Here is a 19853-nt window from a genome sequence, read left to right on the forward strand (position 1 = left end):
TGTTTCTTGAAGTTCTATTTAGTGAATGCTAGGAACCTGTTATGTCCATCATGTAGGGAGAAACTGACACCTATTGGCAACTTTAATATTACCGCATAATGGTACTTTTCCTCAAAGTAATAAGAAACAGTTCTAATATCTGGAGATATTTTAATAAAGGGAAGTGAGATTTTGTTTGTTTGTTTGTTATATGAGTACTTAAAAGGAAGCATTTTTTCCATCTGAATTCCAAGCATACTTTAAGGCTTTCCTTTTAAGCACAGAACACCATCATCATTAGTGTAATTATGATCCAATCAGACGCTGGAAACATCAGTAAACAAGTATTTGAAGAGGCTATCTCAGTGAACAAACACAAGCACTCTTTATCAACAGTTTGGAGAGATTACATTTCACTTTGGGGACTAAACACAGTTTAATGTTACATACATGATATGCTCAGTCTTCGTACCAAGTATACCATGTACCATTTTTAGCAGCCTCCACAGACAAATCAGGAACCACATCTGCAGAAATATCCTGTCTTTCCAACTACGCTATGAATTATTCTAGTACAGATATCAGTGTCAGACACAGGGATGCTTCTGGAGAGAGATCTTCTGGGGTGTAGCTTATCAGTTAGGATCAACCATCAAGGATGATAATTAAAAATGACATAAAAGGCACCAGCAATATCAGGAAAAAAAATGCAAGTAGCAATCAACTTCTCCAAGCTTGAGCCAACAGCCTAAGTTACTAATTCAGTAGGTTTCAGAGTAGCAGCCGTGTTAGTCTGTATCCACAAAAAGAAAAGGAGGACTCGTGGCACCTTAGAGACTAACAAATTTATTTGAGCATAAGCTTTCGTGAGCTACAGCTCACTTCATCGGATGCATTCAGTTCATTCAGCTGTAGCTCACGAAAGCTTATGCTCAAATAAATTTGTTAGTCTCTCGGGTGCCACAAGTCCTCCTTTTCTTAATTCAGTAGGTAGCAACACCTGTGGGCAGATATACCCATTCCTAGCACAATGTGGTCCTGATCTTATTAACCTTTAGGTGCTACCACAATAAAAATATTAATAATAATGGAAAACAGATCTGGTACTACAGACAATGAACAGCCAAAAAAATTGACAGACCATTGGAATTATCACATTCAGTCCAATGTAGATGAAACATAAAACGTACAGAAGAAAACACAGAGCACCAAGAGTAATCAGAGTAGCGCTTAACAAACTAACAATACAAGTATCGTTAATAAAAGTACTTTCCACTACAAATGAGAGTTTAGGTACGATGACAAATATGCAAAACAAACACAAATACACAGAAGTAATGGGACTTGATTCTTGGAGGCGATGGAACACTTGCAACTCGAAACAAAGTCACTGAGAGTTGCAGATACTTAGCATTTGGGGGGGAGAGGGGGAAAAATAGGCCGTAGGAGATCAACATTTGTTGCAATGTGGTTCTTTGACTTGCAATTTGATTCCGTTGACAACTCCAAGTCTGTTTTATGGGACTACAACTATTCAGCAGAGCAGAGAAATTGAATCCAATATCATACATACTTGTAACGAAGAACTTTTTTGTGAATGTACAGCTGTCGAAGGCAGCAATTTTCTCTTGCAAGACTACAACAAGTATCCTAAAAACACAAAAATGAAAACATGTGTACTTGAAACATTACTTCTGTTGGTTTAAGATTCAATATTTAAAATGTAATTGTTTCAAGACCCTCAATTTAAATTCTTGAGCAACAACCTGCCAGTTCTCCAGTAACTGGCAGTTACTAAAGAGTCTCATCCCCACCACCATAACCTGCTCTTCAGGAAGTATACAAATACCATGCAGAGTAGTGCAGCATCTATGATATACCTCCTGTAATAAAAGTTCCATTAGAAAAGAAAGAAAATGGAATTGCAAGGATCCTGCATTGCCCTTCGTGTCTCAAATCATAATCAAATCCACAGTCAGCACACAGACTAATCTAAAAGGAAGTCTTTTACCATGGAAATAATCACATTGTTTATTTCATTGCAAATCTGTCAAACTACGAGTAGTAAATACTACTGTTAGTAGATACCAACAGTGTTTTTTCCCCCATATGAAAGCATAGAACCATGGAATTAAAGATGAGAGAAATGGGCTTTATGTAATAAACCACTTCCAGTGATTACCAGCATCCTAAATACAAGGACAATGAAAAAAATTCAAGGGGACAGCTATTGTCCAGTTACCTTTGACAATTTCACTCAAATACCAATTCACAGAAATTCTGTAACCTGGCAAAAACGTTAACTGTCCTACATTTTTGAGCCTTAAAACAAAGGGCCATATATTTTGAGGGGAGAGCATATGTAGATAGCCACCCACCCACAAAATTTAAATACCTGTTCACTATTTGAAGCAAAACAAAAGCCATATGGCAAATGATTAGGCATTGGCACATTGTATACTCTACAGATCAACAGGACGTAAAAGTGAAGCTTAAAAAAAAGTATAAGATTTTTAAAAGTTTAAAATGAAGATTTAGGCCATTTAAACCCAAAGGGCCTCTGAAACCATTTACACGTTTATTTTCAAAAGTGAACATCAGCCTGGGAAGCTGTGCCAGCCCATGAGCTTGTAAGCTTTATCACCCATTCACTACGTTTAATACAATCCTTCCTCAAATGGAGCAACATGGTTCTGTTAAATCTGGTTACTGTCTTATTACAAAAAGCTGGAAACACTGTAGTTACTATTTAGTTGACAACGGGCAGCACTATGAGTGTGTGTGTGTGTGTGTGTGTGTGTGTGTGTGTGTGTGTGTATATATACACACACACAGAGTGCTGCCCGTTGTCAACATAACATATTATATATATATATATATATATATATATATATATATATATATATATATATATATATATATATATATATATGCTAGAATGTTTGTTCTATCAATTACCATTCGAAACGTCTGTCCTATCAGGAACATGCCTAGCAGTCCTCTTAATGTCCAAAATGTGTAGCAACCAAGCTTAACCAGAAGATCATGAAGCTTAGGAAAAATATTGGCTGTAAAAAGTGTATTTGAATGAAAAACCGGAGACCACCATAATCAAGAATTTGGGAGAGGGATCTTGGGATTACTTCATGGATGGATGAAGACATCAGTCCACGCATCTGGCAGCCTCCAAAATATTTGTTTTCCACACTCACTAACCCTTTCGATTCCAACCCTAGAACAACTCTGGGAAAAGGCGTTCCACAAAAAAATCCTTGGCCCTCAACGTGCAGTTGCTGCATTTCTATTCAAAGGGCCCACTGTAACCAACCCTTCTGTAGAGTCAATTTTGAGAATGCTGGGTCCACAAGCATTTCCTTCACGCACAAAGGACCTGGGAAACCTGGATCTGCCAAGCCAAGTGCCTTAGGCCCAACCTCAAAGTCATATGATCCAACAAAGGATCTCAGTACCTTGGATCTAGCTAGGCTCTATCATTTTTGGATCCCTATGATCCAAGGTGGCTGTCTGTGCTGGGACAATCAAAACCACTTTCTTATCAACCTCTATTAGCTCCAGAGAATTAGCACGTTAGGGTGTGCTTGTTTGCCCCTATGCTGCCTCTTCTTCTAAGAGCATAGAGACTTCTTGTAAGAGTTTGGGGTGCTCCTTTTGAGAAGAAGATCTAGCTGCTCTACTCATAGGCAAAAGATCCAAAGAACTCCTGTCCTGATGGACTTGAGAACTTCCCTGGCTAGGGTTAGACTCATTCTCTGATAAGTCTGAGGACTTCTTCAGAAAAGACTCAGAAGAAACTCCTGGCTCCAGATGATTAGGATCCTTTCCTCCATGCATAAAAGACTCTAGAACTATTGTATCAGGGTAGGAAGTCTAGCTATTCTAATACAAATCCAGAAGCAACGGAAAGAATGGGCTCTGCATCCGCTTCAGATGACAGAAAAAGAGAAACTCATGGATGGTTTTGGGGGGGGGCTTTCATATCCCTACCATTACAATGCTGGAACAGGAAAGTGTGTGCTTTGAAACGAGTTCTGTTGCCAAATGGCAGGACATGCAATCTACCCAGGCGATGTCATGAAGGAAAATTGTGGTTCAGGGGTTCAGGAGTGTTTCGGTTATAAAAGCCTCTTTTTTCTCAATTTACATCTTGTCTTGTCTGAAATGAATACTAATTTTTATCCCAAACCTAATTGCTTTTACGGTCAACTATTTTTAGTTTAACAAAATGAATTCCAACTGTTTAAATCATAGGAAAGGAAAACAAAAAGGAAGTGTATCAGTTTTATGTAACTTCTTCCAGGAGGTCTCTAAGAAATTAGCCAGTTAATGGACAGACTGAAAGGTAGTCAAGTATAGTGGGTTTTGTTTTTGTTTTTTAAAGTGTAATGTACAGACGCTCCCCAGGTTACGCAAGACCCGAGTTACGCAAATTCGCACTTACAGAAAAAGTTCCGTGAGCTAGAAATAGGAGGGTGTTTTTTGGGGGGGTTTTTTTTGTTTGTTTTTTGTTTTGGCATAACATTTGGGTATATGTTTCCGACTTATGCAAAATTTGAGTTACGCAAGGCTTTCCAGAACGGAACGAAAACGATTGCATAAGTCGGGGAGCAGCTGTATATAAAAATTGTATTTGTTTTGATCACAACACTCTCCCCAATCAGTCTCATATTTCGTCTTCTGCTCTTAGAGGTATAGACTGTGTTTTCCTGTATGGATAGTGCCTAACAGATTGTGGATGGTTTTGGCATATAAAAATATGAATACTGAATGCTTTTCTGTTCTTCTTCTATTCAAATTTTATTTTAAAACTTCAATTTTGCACTGCATTAGTCTGCAATGTAGCTCATGCCCCATTAGGGCTTCAATTTGCCATTTTCCAAGCATTTTCAATCTGAAATAGTGAACTTTTCTTGGATGATAATAGAATCTGATATGTTCCAGAAAAACAACTACCCTTGATACAGCCCCGCAACTTTGAAGTAGCTATTCCATTTTCACCACTTAGGAAAAAAAAACATTAGCACCTGGAAAGAGTGTGTGTGTTTTTTTTTTATAGTTGGGAGACTTTGAATGATGTTTTGCCTTTTGACTGTTTTTACAATTGGACTTTTCTTCTTCTTAAGAAAAAAAGAAGACTAGACTGGAAAGATTTACTATCATCACACTGTCCACAAGGGAACTTTAAATTTTTAAAGAGACAGTTGCACAGATACATACTGAACTCTTTCTGACAGACTGTTAAAGGAACAGTGACCTATTTTGTGAAAATTTTCTTTTATATTCTTAGTTTAACTTCTTCAGTTCAACTTAGTTATCTGATACTGTCCCATTGACTTTCATTATGGATAGTTAACACTAACATACTATTTAGTCCTTTAATTCTACTATAACATCAAATTATATTACTTTATTGTGCTATGAAAATTACTTGTTTGTTCAATTGTTCTATATTCTAATGTTTCCTTCAACTATTCATCTTTGATTAATTTAGACACTGATATTCTCTATGGTGCCATACTAGAGAAGTGTCTGTTTTAACAATATTTTTAGTGGTCTTTAGAATCCCCACTCTTTTATTCCTTTAATAATTTCATCATCATCTCCTTTTTCCTTCAGGCTCATCTTCTCAGTGTAGTTTGCTATTCTCTCTCCCCTTAAAACTGACAGTTATTCAATCCTGCTATTTCTTCCTTTACACAATATCCAAACTCAATCTGACTGTTGCCACCTGCTCGTCTCTAACTTTCTCAGTTCTCATTTTGCACCACACCCCATTCCTCAGTCTATTTAAAATGATGCTGCTAAAATCAACACAGTACAAAATATTTTCAATTTGAGCATTTCTTAATAAAATTACATTTTACATTTCTATAGCACCTTCCATCTTGAAGGATCCCAGAGTACATCACAAACTATACCCATAGCACCAATGAAATGTACAATTTCTCTAGGCCTGAGTTTCTCCATCTGTAACATGGGAATGGCACTGTTCCTTCCTCTATAAAGTACCTTCAGATACAAGGATGTAGAATGCTGTAAAAAAGTGTTAATAAATAAAATAAATAAATGAGGTAGAGGGAAGTAGCCATCCACGCAGGCAGTACAATAGTGGGGATAGGAAAAAGAAAATTTTGGTAAAAGTTACCACAGCAAAATCTCTTATTAAAAGTGCCAAGGAATCATTTCTATCCTCATGCAGAGACAGATAGACCTGGGACTTTTTGTGTCTTTTGTCTGAAAACACAGTGTAGGATATTCAGTTTTATCTACCTCAGAAGTATGAAGGGCTGAGTTAACCCTGACAGGATCTCAACCTGTGGCTCTGGAGAATCATGGTATTTCAGACCTGATACTTTGAATACCTAAATCCCAAAAGAGGATGGCTTAGAAATATCTAAGTATTGTTATTCCAGACAAAAAACACTGCTTTATCTAGTTCCCACCTTCTAACATAAAGGAGTACAATTATTATTTATACAACTCAGAATGCATACGATGTCCTCATATATAGTCTATGTATAGGAAGGCAGCGTGGACTAGTGGTTAAAGCAGGGAACTGGGGTATCAAGACACAAGGGTTCTGCCAACTCAGACACTGACTTACAGATGTTAATTGATTTAACAGCACTCTGCCCCAGATTCCCAATTCGCACAAAGGGAAATGAGGATACTTGACATTCCTACACACTAAGGCATTGTGACGCTTAATCAGTTCATACCTGTAAAGTGTTTGCAGATGGTCATATGAAAGGCACTATAGAAGTATTTTTGTCCTACTTCAAGTCAAAATATTCTTTGAAAAGTGGAAAACCCAAGCTCTACTTTTGGCAGAACTGAGATGCCTGCATGATATTTTATAATGCTAAAGCCAGTCAATGTATAAAATTGAAATTATGCATGTTACTAGAGTTTTCTATGCAGCAAAAAAAAAAAAAAAAAAAAAAAAAAAAGTTAACACAGAGAATGAAGGAAAATGTCTACCTTTTGTTGCAATGCAGATCATAAATAGGAGTTTTGAACTGTATGGATTTGACCATCTCTCCTGTTCGCAAAGAGTAAAGGTCCACACAGCAATAAGGTGGGCTTGTGCTGAAAGGATCACAGAAACGGAAGTTTAGATATTGTACATTTTAAAACACTTTTAAACCATTGTCTTATAAATATTAAAACCAAACTACTCATGATTTGTCCTTCTGTTCCCCCTTCTTAGCCCCTCCAGGCCTGATCTAGTAAAAAGTATGTGAGGACTATTCAAATGAAGCTCAATACTCTGGGCTTTTGTAAAATAAAATTGACAAAGTAGCTAGAAGAATAGCATGAAGAGGTGTGAATATGCAGATGAAGGGAGATGGAAAGGAATATGACTTGGGTCTGGGAGGAAGTTCAGTTTGCAGAATATTTTGTTCAATCATTTCGGACTTTTGTATTATTATCAGAAACTGAATGACTCCTTTACCTATAGCCCTTTTGGATTTTATTACAATAGTGTGGCTAGTAATGAACTTCTAGGATCTGAAACATCAGTGTTCAAGAAAGGCATTTCCTATAATTCTACACAATCCAGTACAATCTGTTGTCAATGACTAGCTCTCAGCACAATGCATGTAGTTAACTTTCTGGTGAAAAGGTTATATTCCAGTTAAAGGTATAAAAATGGATAACACCAAACTTATTTTCCTTTCAAGTTTGTAACTAAATGGGCAATAATAAATAATTCAATAATTTACCAGGTATGAGCAGCAGTGATAATTACAGATTTCAAAAAGCATAACCACAATGTAATTTCATTGTAATTGCAGTGTAATTAAAAACAAGTTTTATAAAATGTAACCATTTTTAAATTAAGTTACACAAAATACAGGCTATTTATATTACGGTAATAAGCTACAAAACAGGCTACAAAAGAGGTATCACTAAAAGCAGAGTACAACACATCACAACTTATTTCTCTGCACAAATAAATCTCTCCTCTTGAAGGTAAGATTTTTCTCCCATTTCAAACATACTAGAAAATACAGAAAGGAGGACAACACAAGTCTTAACATGATCTCACAATTAATCCTCCCCAGATATGGCAAATGTAAGATATCATCTCTAGGTAGAGAACACAGTAATTAAACATTTATTAAAGCTGAAGTTTAAAATCAAGTTTACACAAGTTAAGAAGGAAGGTACTGTACATCTGGAGTCAGGCTTGAGTTATGAGAGACTACAAGTACCAGTTACAAGGTTCACAAAATACATACATAGGACATAACCGCAGAGACCCAGATTGGGGTGAATAAGTGGTCTTGGATATGCCACACATAGAATGTATTTAGAGTCCAAATCAGTATTGGTGGAGCGAATAGGTACATGGGTGGGGTGCATCCCTTGGTTCGTCAGGGAAGGAAGCGGGTTATTTCCCTGGCCGGTGGTCTCGTTTACTCGTCCTGGTACTGACCGTGTCCCGTGATGTGCTTTGTGTCAATGCCTCTGGACCACCTTATTATACTGGATCTTAGCCAAAAGGCCAAGCAACAGCATCTCCTTTTTGGTTCAATGATTAAATGATTTCAACAAAATTTATCTTTGTGTCAGAAACCTTTTTTTTTTTTTAATTAAAGATTTGCACAGATGCCTGTAGTTTAATTTAATTAAATAACCTGGTTATAAATAACGCTGAGGTCCCTTTCCCAGCATTTCATAAATTTGCTTATTTCCAAAAAAACATTAATCCATAAATTCAAAGTTGTTGTTATTGGTATTTTTAAGAGAAATAAAATCTTTTAGTTTGGATTTTTTTTTATATATATTTTTATTTTCTTTTAAGTACAGTGAAACCTTCCTCGGTTGTACAAAACAAACTGTTCTTTGTGGAAAGGTAAGCTGAAGAAGAGGAAAGAGTATGTTATATAAGTGAAACAACAGCAGAAAAAATATTCACTTTCAAACTAATTTAAATCTAATTCTCATGGGGCAAAACAAGTTTTTCCAAATTATTTAGGGATGTATTTAAACCTGCCAAAGGTCCAGTAATAAGAAGAGTGTCATTATGGGGTCCTCTTTCAACATTCTACATATGTCCCAAGACTTTTTGGAAGGAAAAGGATGAATGTGAGCCTCCTGTATTTGGAAAGGGAGAGGGTATTATTACACTGATTCCATGATATCCTCAACAGCCACAAACCTTTTCTGTACAGCCACAGTCAGCCAAGTGTTTAATTTCACTGATCCCAAAGTCAGACTTCGGAACAGCGGATCTGACCCACAAAATATGGGTCACTTGACAAGTATGCAGTTCTAAATTTGTTCGAGCTGTTTACATAGGATTTCACTCTAACACTTACTTAAATGGATACTTATTACACTATATGGCAACAGTTGAATCACACGGCAACTTCTGCCATATAGACATGCAGAACCCACATTACATTTATTGTAGACTCTTGTTTAAACAGTACTGATCTTTTCAAATAGTGTGTGTTGCTTTTATCATTTTACTATAAATAAAACTCTACAGCCATTTCTTAATAAAAAGGCCAAACTTTCTGAAGATAGAAAAAAGTGCCGAGTGTTACAGTATCAGAAGGGTAGTGGTGGTGGATACCATTTTACAAGCTGGAGAGAGGCTTTGATGTGGCAGTTTTCTTCTATAACACCTTTTTTTCCTCCAAGAGTGCATTAAAATGATGGCTATTTCTAGGTCAACGAATATGAAGCAGCACAAATTGCCAGCTGAATAAACATACTAAGTATGGGTAAAGAGAGTGTGTTTCCTTTTGCATTTATCTGCTTTATTTTACACAATACCTGACACAATACTTGCTTGTGTTTCGGCCTAGGCTGCTCAAGAATTTTTCTGGAGAACTAGGGACACAAATACGGCCCATTTCCTATCTAGAATCCAACAAGAATGCGGTATGCAAAATACGCATATACTGTTGAAAACCAACAGGCACACAAAAATTTTTTAAAACAGCAACACATAATTAACTCCCACAGAAATTCTTTCGGAAAGAATCATTTGCTCCAGGCACATACCTACGTTAATAATTAAAGGAGAGGGTACATCAGTGTCAACCATTTACAAGGCCAAAAGATGGGACACAACAATCAGTCACCTTCAATTAGCAGTCCATTACTACTAAAGGATGTTGGAAAGCAAGTGCTGATCTATTTGCCAACTTGCCTTCGATTTAACTGATTTCAGAGTAACAGCCGTGTTAGTCTGTATTCGCAAAAAGAAAAGGAGGACTTGTGGCACCTTAGAGACTAACCAATTGATTTGAGCATAAGCTTTCGTGAGCTACAGCTCACTTCATCAGATGCATCCAATGAAGTGAGCTGCATCCAATGAAGTGAGCTGCAGCTCACGAAAGCTTATGCTCAAATAAATTGGTTAGTCTCTAAGGTGCCACAAGTGCTCCTTTTCTTGATTTAACTAAATCTGCTTCCCAAAGCCAATTTAACCATTTTGGTACAAGTCTGTGCACAGAACAGAAGTGATTAAGGTTGACTTAGGTAAAGTCAAACTATTAATTCACACCTTTTGTTATTGCTGTGCAATTTGTGTGCACACTAACCCTGTAATCTTGATAATTAAACTTGGCATTTGGACATCATCCTGAGTGAGATTCTCAACATTAAAAGGCACTAGGTAAAGTAGTCAAAATAATTTGCTGCTAAGGTCCAAGCCTATAGTCTAGTAATACAGGCTTAGCAGAAATAACAACTGTGTTTAGGAATGGATAAAATCTCATGCAGCATCTGGAACAAAAACAGCGCAATCTCTAATATCCCTCGGATCCTCAGGCGACGCAACGTGGGGTGCTAAGTACTCTCTCTCTCTCAGATGTCTAACTGTTCTCTACTTCTTTTACTTGATGCCTACCTCTTGGCTGGTCATGACAATATCATTTTACCAATGTCCATGTAGATGAGCAAGCAGCTTTGGCTAAAACAAACAGCATCATGTTTAAAAGGAAAGGTTAACGCTGCAAGAGGACTGTGGCTTGCATCAAAAGTACACTGAACTTCGCCAGGCTTTGATTCAAAGCTTTCTTGCAAACCATACCTTTCTTCTCACCCACTATTGCACTGCTGCACGTGGTCTGACAAGTTGTTCCTATGATCTTCTATTTACTTTCGACACCCCCAAAATATACAGAAAATGTCAAATATTTTAGAACAATGAGAATCTGAAGATGTTGGATCCAATCATCAGAATTTTTGAGCAGGAGCAGCAATAACTGAAGTCAGCGAGGGCTGCAAGCATTCTGCAAGTTTTTGTACATCACACCCAAATTTTATATACAAAAACCATTAACACTGACATATACTTTCCTACCATCCTAAGACCCAGCTTAGACATTTACAGGTACATTTATAATTTTATGTTACAACCCTATTAGACAATTTACTGAAATCCAGACATCTATAAAGTTTTGTTAGGCCAGTACATCTTGCATCTAATTCTACAAGAAGCTGTGCACCCTCTTATGAGATGCACTAAGGACCAGAAATAAGCTTCTGGGCTAACTTTTCAAAAGAGCTCAGCAACCAGTTAACAACTAAATTGTCCCATAGCAAGTTGGGTTAAAGACTACAGGGGAGCCAAATTGTTTACTTTACTTGCTAATTTGTGTAAAAGCTACAAACTGCCTTGTCTGCACTAAGGTTTTACCTTGAATTAGTTAACCTGGGTTAGCAAACTCAAAAACACACCTTTTTTCCTTCTAAAAAGAAAAAAAAAGGACTCAGTGGCCACTTGGATACTGAGCACTTCTGAAAATCTGGCCACTTCATTTAGGTGATTACATGGGGCAAAGCTCTTCTGAAAATATGGCCCTGATTCTGGGAATTACTGAAAATCTAGCCCCACCAACTCTTTTTCACTAAGCACTTAAGCTAGACCTTGAATCCAGGCTTATAGAGGTAAAGATATTTAAGAATATTAATCTCCTTCTTCCATACCACTTACTCCAAGCACACCCTTTTACTACTGGACTCTGTTATTACTAATATAGACAAAATACTAATATTCTAAGTATATTTATATTAAAAATAATAAATTGTGTGTTCAATAAGATATAAGAGGATAAACAGTAAATATTCAAAACATTATCCTTTACCAGAGACTCTAAGGATCTTGGAAAGTTTCCTTAGACAAAATATTTAATGTAGGAATAGTCTTTGCTAAGCAACCAGTGGCCAAACAGATACACACTCAAATCTTGAAAGTGTTTGAAGTGACACCAATTATGTTAACATAATTAACAGAAGCACATTTAAATTTGTACCACAGAAATGGAACAACAATTAAAACCTTCACTTCACGGACTGCATGGAAACAATCTTTTTCAAAAGAATTTGAGAACTTTTGCTTGAAAACCAGAACACGAAGCTGTGGAGCCCATGGAATGCAACACATCACAAAACTGAGAAGGTAACAAATTACTCCACTGTGTTTTCTTTGTGAAATAGATTAACACTAAAATCACCAACGGGTCATGTATGCTCCCTATTCTACTTACTCAGTGAACATAAAATACACTGGTTATTTAAAGGTCTACTTTGGATTAATTAAGACAACACAAGCTGATGTCCCCAGAAGACTATAAAACAAGTGAAGTTTGAGATAAGTAGGAAACCCTCTAGCTGACAAAAGATGACAGCCCATCCAGTTCTCCTTGGTCAGAAGAACACTGATCATAATTCAGTGTCTCAAAGGTAGTTATGTAAAGTAACACAAGGAGACAGATGGAGATCTTCAAACAGGAATGTGGAGACTGTGCTTTCCTTACCTGGGGTGGTAATATTCTTAAGTCTGTCAGAAATATAATACTAAAAATAATTCTGGTGGAGGATCCATATTTTTATTGTATCCTTGCTGTCCAGATAGATGCTTAATATAAAAAGATATTAAATGAATCGCTCAAGACTGAGAGCCCTAAATTCACCAATAGCACTTAAAAATGTTTTCCTTTAGTAAACAAAATGTAAGAATTCCATAAGGCTCTTGGGTTGTTTTGATTTGGTTTTCCCAACTCGTCACTGCACTGTGGAGATAGTAGAAAAAAAAATTCTAACTGATGCCTTGTACAGTTGGCAAATGAATATATCTGTGCAAGTGTATTATGATACAGGTACCGTTTATTCACAGGTTGTTTTTTAAAAAACGTGAGATTCACTCAGTTTGTAGTAGTTCTGAGTGGAAAGATGAATGTACACACACAAGCGTACCATATAGCAAATATACCATCCATTATACAGTATATTTATATAGCTATAAAACTTAATGCAGCAGCAACCTGTTTAAAAACACCAAGAGAAATCCTAATTTTTATACGTGAATAGAAAAAAATTTAAAGGTCAGCAAATCTTATGGTCTTTAAGAAAAGACCAAAGGACCTGACATAAGGCCATATCTTGTGCACAAAAAGATTTAAGTAACCTGCTCACAAGGACAAGCTTTTTCTCATGTCACAAGCGTGACCATCCATAGAAAAAAAAAAAACACACCAGAGGAAAGCAGAAAACATGAAAAAGTTTAGTGACATAAGACCAAACCTTCGGGATGAGTAAAATCAGAATATACACTTTCTGAAAGAGCAACCACTTCAGAAATGTTTCTGTTTACAGGAGACCTTTCCCCTTAATTGTCGAGCTTTAATTCCTGTTTCTGAACGAAGGTTAATTTTCCATCATCTCCCTTTATTTTAAATATTGTACTGTCATTGCAAAGGTTAGGCTGACGTCAACGAGAACTGTTGGATAACTAGCACTTTTGATAATCCAGGCAAGTGTCAAAATCTGGATTTAGGACCCTAACTTTACATTCCTATTTTTGACAAATTTAGCCAGCTCATTGGGCATGTATAATACATAATCCCACTGATGAGACATACAAATGATAGCTCTCAGGAATAACAAGCAGAAGCTGTTGTATCAATAGCACATATTGTATAATCCCCACATGTAAGGATGACGAACCTACATTATGTGGATAGAATCTTCATTGAGAAGCACTATAATGATGCGGTGGGTTGTAATGGTACAATAACTGTGCAAATTAACTCATGCCCCCTCCCATCACTTTATTCTGGAAACCAGTGTTGTAACTAGATCACATACTAATAATTGAAAATATTCCTGCGAACAAGGTTACAGCTTACCTTTATGATGTACTTAATAACTTTACATTTGCATACTAAAGTTTCCTTTTCCAATGAGTGAATAATTTAAGGTAATGAGGTTAAAAACAGTAATGACAGAATGAACCAAAAGTTATAAAAATAAGAGTAGGTCAGGTCAACAGGACAAATAAGTAAGTGATCAACAACAAGGGCGCCTGATGAGAGAAAACATGCTCTGATCAAGCAAAATCTAATGGAAATTGTAAATGCAGACAGAAATGTTTTCTTTATTAAGAAATCAAGACAATGAGGAACAGGAAAGATTATGGTCAGAGGAAAGGTCAGGAACATTAAACTAGAAGAGGAGTGGAAATGACAGAAACGAAGTACAGGAAAAACTGTATTAGATCAGCAAGAGAAGCCCACAAAATTAAGATCTCTACCAAATCCACAGAAGACTGAGTTGGTGAGAACAAAAGTGAGAGAAAGATGTCAGATGTATAACAAAAAAAAACAAAACACTAGTCAAGTTGCAGTTGCTACAAAATATCCCTTCACTAAATGCCACAGATTCTAAAAGCTAGAAGAGGAGTGAAAGCTATCAATACTTCTCAGACTGAATTGTGGAGGAGAGCATAGATCAGCAAATGCATAACAGCGATTGTTAGACAGCTATCCCGAAGGAAGACTAATTCAAAAGAGGCACTCTTGAACAAAAAGAAAGGAAGGAGTTTCATTAAAGTAAGTATAGCATTCGGACAGTTCAAGATCAGCACCTCCCAGCAAGTGTATTGGGGGAATTCTTTGCAATCTCAGCACTATCAATAAACCCTGCCACAAACAGCTATCAGAGGAAGTTGACCTTAATGCCTGGGAATCCAGAGGACTGTTTAAACCAAGAGACCATAAGAGAAAAGGAGAAGCTGTTTGTGTATCATCTGTCTGAAGTGAATGAAGGAAGACGTCGCCTGCAAGCATACAGCAAGGCAGATGTAATGTAACTCGGTGCATAATTAAGGGAAGATGGAGCTAGATGTAATGTAATTCCGGATGATACAATTTCAGATACAGAGAGGGACATGTAGCATAGCAATGCTGGCACCTCAGGCAGGGATCAGTTTACAAGCAGCAGCTGGAAAGAGGCTATTTACCTTCTTCATATAATGAGCTTCTATTTTATGCACTAATGTGCAAGGCAGCATAAACAGCAGGAAGAGTTCTGTATAGCTAGAAAAAAAATTCTTCCAGCAAGTACATCCAGGGCAAATAAACTCAAGATTTCTGTTTAATCAGTGTGACATTTCTAATAACACACCTGTGATCAAATGTGATCTTACGATTTTTTGAATAATGTTTAGTTTTTAAATAGAAATCAACATTTAAAACAGACTAAATCATGACTCCATATGAGTTACTCTATATGACACAGCAGAGGTAAATGGAGCATCTTTTGCAAATGACTGATTTGTGAAAATTAGTAAGGGCGCAATGTAATCTCCACCAAAGTCAATGAAGAGAGATGCCGGTTGACTTCAATGAGCATGGACTGGGCTAAGTGAGCAGGCATGACAAAACAACAGACGTGTCACCAAGTGTAATCGGATCAGTTATTTTGATAAATGTCGTTTTGGTTTAAATATAACCGTATATTTACTAACATTTTGTAAAAATAATGAAGTGTTGGAACTGCAATACCATACCTTGTGATAACACGCTATATACTTTAAAGGTCAAATCCTGCTTGCCTTACTTATGAGTACTACCACTGATGTCTACTGAAATATTTCACACATTGGAGCTACTCTGAGAAATATTGTTAAAAAAATTGGAGCAAGTCTGTGTGTGTGGATTAGTAAATTTTATTGCATGTGAATTAGTAAATTCTACTTCTGTAAGTTTAAAACTATCCATGTGAATCAAGTTTCTATAGCTATCGCAACTCTGCTATTTTCAGTTGCAAGTATCAGACATTTTGTCATTTCTCTCACAGAGTTATGACATATCTATCAATAATTCACATAAAACCAGAAAAGTATGAATAAAAAAAATCTGGAAACCATTCTTTCCATTTGACAGCTGTCTATGAAAGTCTGTTTTATAATTTAAAAAAAAGCTCTTTTGCCATTACACTGTTTCAAAATGATGTCAGGTGGCCTTATTTGATTATTCTATTTTGAAGCACAATTTAATTTTCAGCAAAGCGATCTTGATTCTGTAAAAAAAAAAATCTAACTATTAGAATATGTCTGTCACTGCTCCAGCTCTTCCTGGACATGCTGAATCTCTTTGGTAAACTACCCTTCTATTAAGAAAGGAAATTTCTGCCAACAGCCTTTAGAAAACTAGCACTCAATGACTGCATCACATTCTTTTAGTGATATTTTACTTGTTTAATACTGTTAGTGACACAAATTAAATTTCTTCAACTCACAAAGCTCCTGTGTACAATATCTTGCTGGTGGTTTCTGTTTGTTTAAACAAGAGATACAAATACTAGAAAGTTATACTGAAACAGTGCATTGAAGAACTGCACATTTTTAAAGGACCTTAAAAGTAAAATTATATATCTTCAGGTCTAGTATGCAGTCTTTAGAATTCTATACATTTACAGAGAGATATGCTTTCTTAAACTACTGTCGGATGCTATCAACTGTTAGTACATCATAAAAAAAATATTTGACCAGAGATAGCCTAAGCATCACTTAACATTGCAAGTAACTGCTTTTAGTTATTTCAGTTACTGATTTCAGGTTTTTCCTCTACAGATCAGAGATTTTACTACTTTCATTCATGATATTTAACAGTCCTTCAACATTACGAAAAATGGAACAAGGTATTTGAGAAAGTGACATTTTCCAAGAATGTGCACGTATCAGTGAAACACAAAACAGCAGAGACATTTTAAACCTACCACAAATTGCAAGAAGCATGGAAGCAATTTTCTTATTTTTAAATAAGAAAAAGCTGCACCAAACAGGCATGTGTTACTAAATCCAATCCTTTAAATATAAGAAGGAAATATATTTGATTTGGCATTATATTATTTGAATTAGACTCCAAAAGATCAAGCACTACACTTGTATCCATCTTTATTAATTAAATAGAACCAATCTAACAAATAAGTACAATGGAAACTTCCATATCCCCTACCCTCATCCCTCCACAAATAGGGAGGGGCTAAATTCTGTCTTCATAGCTGGGCATACAGTGGAAAACTATAAAAAAAAAAACAACCAGCCATTAGCTCGACAGAAACAGCTCTATAACGGGTAAATAGGGAACCTGAGTTCTACGTAGGAAAAAATAAACTATGGTAAAGGAACACTGTAGTGTTTTTGTGTGTGTGACAGCAAATGTTTGCAGAAAAAAAGGAAGTGGTGTGTGTTTGCCAAAACCCTAACTGCACATATCTGATACATACTAGATGAGCAACTACATGCATAGTATTCAAATAAACTGCTCCTCCAGAGGCAAGGAATGAAGTAGGCACAGCAGTATGCTTACATACATCAGTTCATGTTGACAGTTACAACCACGAGGGAAAAAAAGAGATGTGGAGAGTGGGGAAAGAAGGTAACACTGCTGTCCAAGTCCTTAGCTGACAATTCACGAGGCAGGTCAAGGTAACTCTAAGGCAGGGATTGGCAACCTTTGGCATGCTGATTAGCTTCCTTGTTATAAATTATGGAAGAACACTGTGTTTCGTTACCATGTTATGTAAATTATGTGCAGACTATCACTATCAAAAGCAGTTTCTGTACAACAAGTACAAAAGTTAAAATAAATATATATTTTAAACCATACGTGTGTGCATATATTTTAAAATAAAATCATAATGTACCTACGTACTTGTGTGTTAAATCTGCTCTCCTCTTTCTTACTCTATCCTTTATGCTATCTACTAGCCTTTTACATCAAATGTAGTCAAAGGGATATGGCAAAGGATATGCCTACCTCTCGTGAAAAGATAGGTTTCAGAGTAACAGCCGTGTTAGTCTGTATTCGCAAAAAGAAAAGGAGTACTTGTGGCACCTTAGAGACTAACCAATTTATTTGAGCATAAGCTTTCGAGAGCTACAGCTCACTTCATCGGACGCATAAAGTGGAAAATACAGTGAAGATGTTTTTATACACACAGACCATGAAAAAAAGGGTGTTTATCACTACAAAAGGTTCTCTCTCCCCCCACCGCACTCTCCTGCTGCTGCTTGTAATAACTTATCTAAAGTGATCACTCTCCTTACAATGTATGATACTCAAGGTGGGCCATTTCCAGCACAAATCTAGGGTTTAACAAGAACGTCTGCGGAACAGCGGGGGTGGGGTGGGGGGGGGTTCTCCAACTGGTTTATGAATTTAATAAATTCTTGACATCTGATTTGTGTCCATTTATTCTTTTACATAGAGACTGTCCAATCTGACCAATGTACATGGATGGCAAAGGGGCATTGCTGGCACATGATGGCATATATCACATTGGTAGATGGGCAGGTGAACAAGTCTCTGATAGCGTGGCTGATGTTATTAGGCCCTGTGATGGTGTCCCCTGAATAGATAGGTGGGCACAGTTGGCAACGGGCTTTGTTGCAAGGATAGGTTCCTGGCTTAGTGGTTCTGTTGTGTGGTATGTGGTTGCTGGTGAGTTTTTGCTTCAGGTTGGGGTGCTGTCTGTAGGCAAGGACTGGCCTGTCTCCCAAGATTTGTGAGAGTGATGGGTCGTCCTTCAGGATAGGTTGTAGATTCTTGATAATGCATTGGAGGGGTTTTAGTTGGGGGCTGAAGGTGACGGTTAGTGGCGTTCTGTTATTTTCTTTGTTAGGCCTGTCCTGTAGTAGGTGACTTCTGGGAACTCTTCTGGCTCTATCAATCTGTTTCTTCACTTCAGCAGGTGAGTATTGTAGTTGTAAGAATGCTTGACAGAGATCTTGTAGGTGTTTGTCTCTGTCTGAGGGGTTGGAGCAAATGCGGTTGTATCGTAGAGCTTGGCTGTAGACAATGGATCGTGCGGTGTAGTCAGGGTGAAAGCTGGAGGCATGTAGGTAGGATAGCAGTCAGTAGGTTTCCGGTATAGGGTGGTCTGTGTGTATAAAAACATCTTCACCATATTTTCCACTTTATGCATCCGATGAAGTGAGCTCTAGCTCACGAAAGCTTATGCTCAAATAAATTGGTTCATGTCTAAGGTGCCACAAGTACTCCTTTTCTTTCTAGTGAAGAGAGTTTACAGAAGTGCATCTTTGAAAGAGATTATGGACTACTATTAGTAAAAAGCCTTAGTGATGCCAGGAATTACTGTACTTTTTTTTGCCTCAGAACTCTTTACATACATAGTAAACATGGAATAAAGTGAACCTGTTTTTGGAATTCAATGAATGTGGAGATGGAGAATTCATACAAAAGTACAAATATGTATAATAAGTTACATTTCTCCTATTTAACATTAATATTTACCTAAAGTCAACTTTCAAACAACTGTTCGTATATATTTCTTCTTCTACCCAGTTATAGGAAGCAACGTGTGTGTAAGGGCAAACCTCCTCCTACAATGCTCTTTACACATAGATAGTATAGTGAGTTATAACTATTCTGTACTCATAATTCAAGGATGGCTTTTTCCTCACAGTTTTATCACTCTCCATAACTCACTAGCTGATACTTTCAGTCAAGAGGATTGGGCGTACAGACTCCTGTGAAGTTGCTGTAACTATCATTCCACGAATCAGTTGTCAAGTGCTGCTT

At 36.9% G+C, this 19853-nt stretch overlaps 1 protein-coding gene across 16 annotated transcripts in view; it reads right to left on the minus strand.

The window, feature by feature from the left end:
* The window catches only part of BCAS3 (BCAS3 microtubule associated cell migration factor), a 500928-nt gene that overhangs the window by 420964 nt on the left and 60111 nt on the right, over nt 1-19853 (minus strand). For all 16 annotated transcript variants that reach the window (XR_012155467.1, XR_012155469.1, XR_012155468.1 and 13 more), the window contains 2 exons: nt 6979-7086; nt 1553-1629 (listed from right to left, as the gene is read on the minus strand). Coding sequence is in view for 13 of the 16 variants with exons in the window: in XM_073315905.1 (XP_073172006.1) it covers nt 1553-1629; nt 6979-7086 (185 nt within the window). In the remaining 3 variants the exon portion in view is untranslated. The remainder of the gene's footprint in view (nt 1-1552; nt 1630-6978; nt 7087-19853) is intronic.

Source organism: Lepidochelys kempii, chromosome 17 (assembly GCF_965140265.1).
Source record: "Lepidochelys kempii isolate rLepKem1 chromosome 17, rLepKem1.hap2, whole genome shotgun sequence".
NCBI classification, from domain to species: Eukaryota; Metazoa; Chordata; order Testudines; family Cheloniidae; genus Lepidochelys; species Lepidochelys kempii.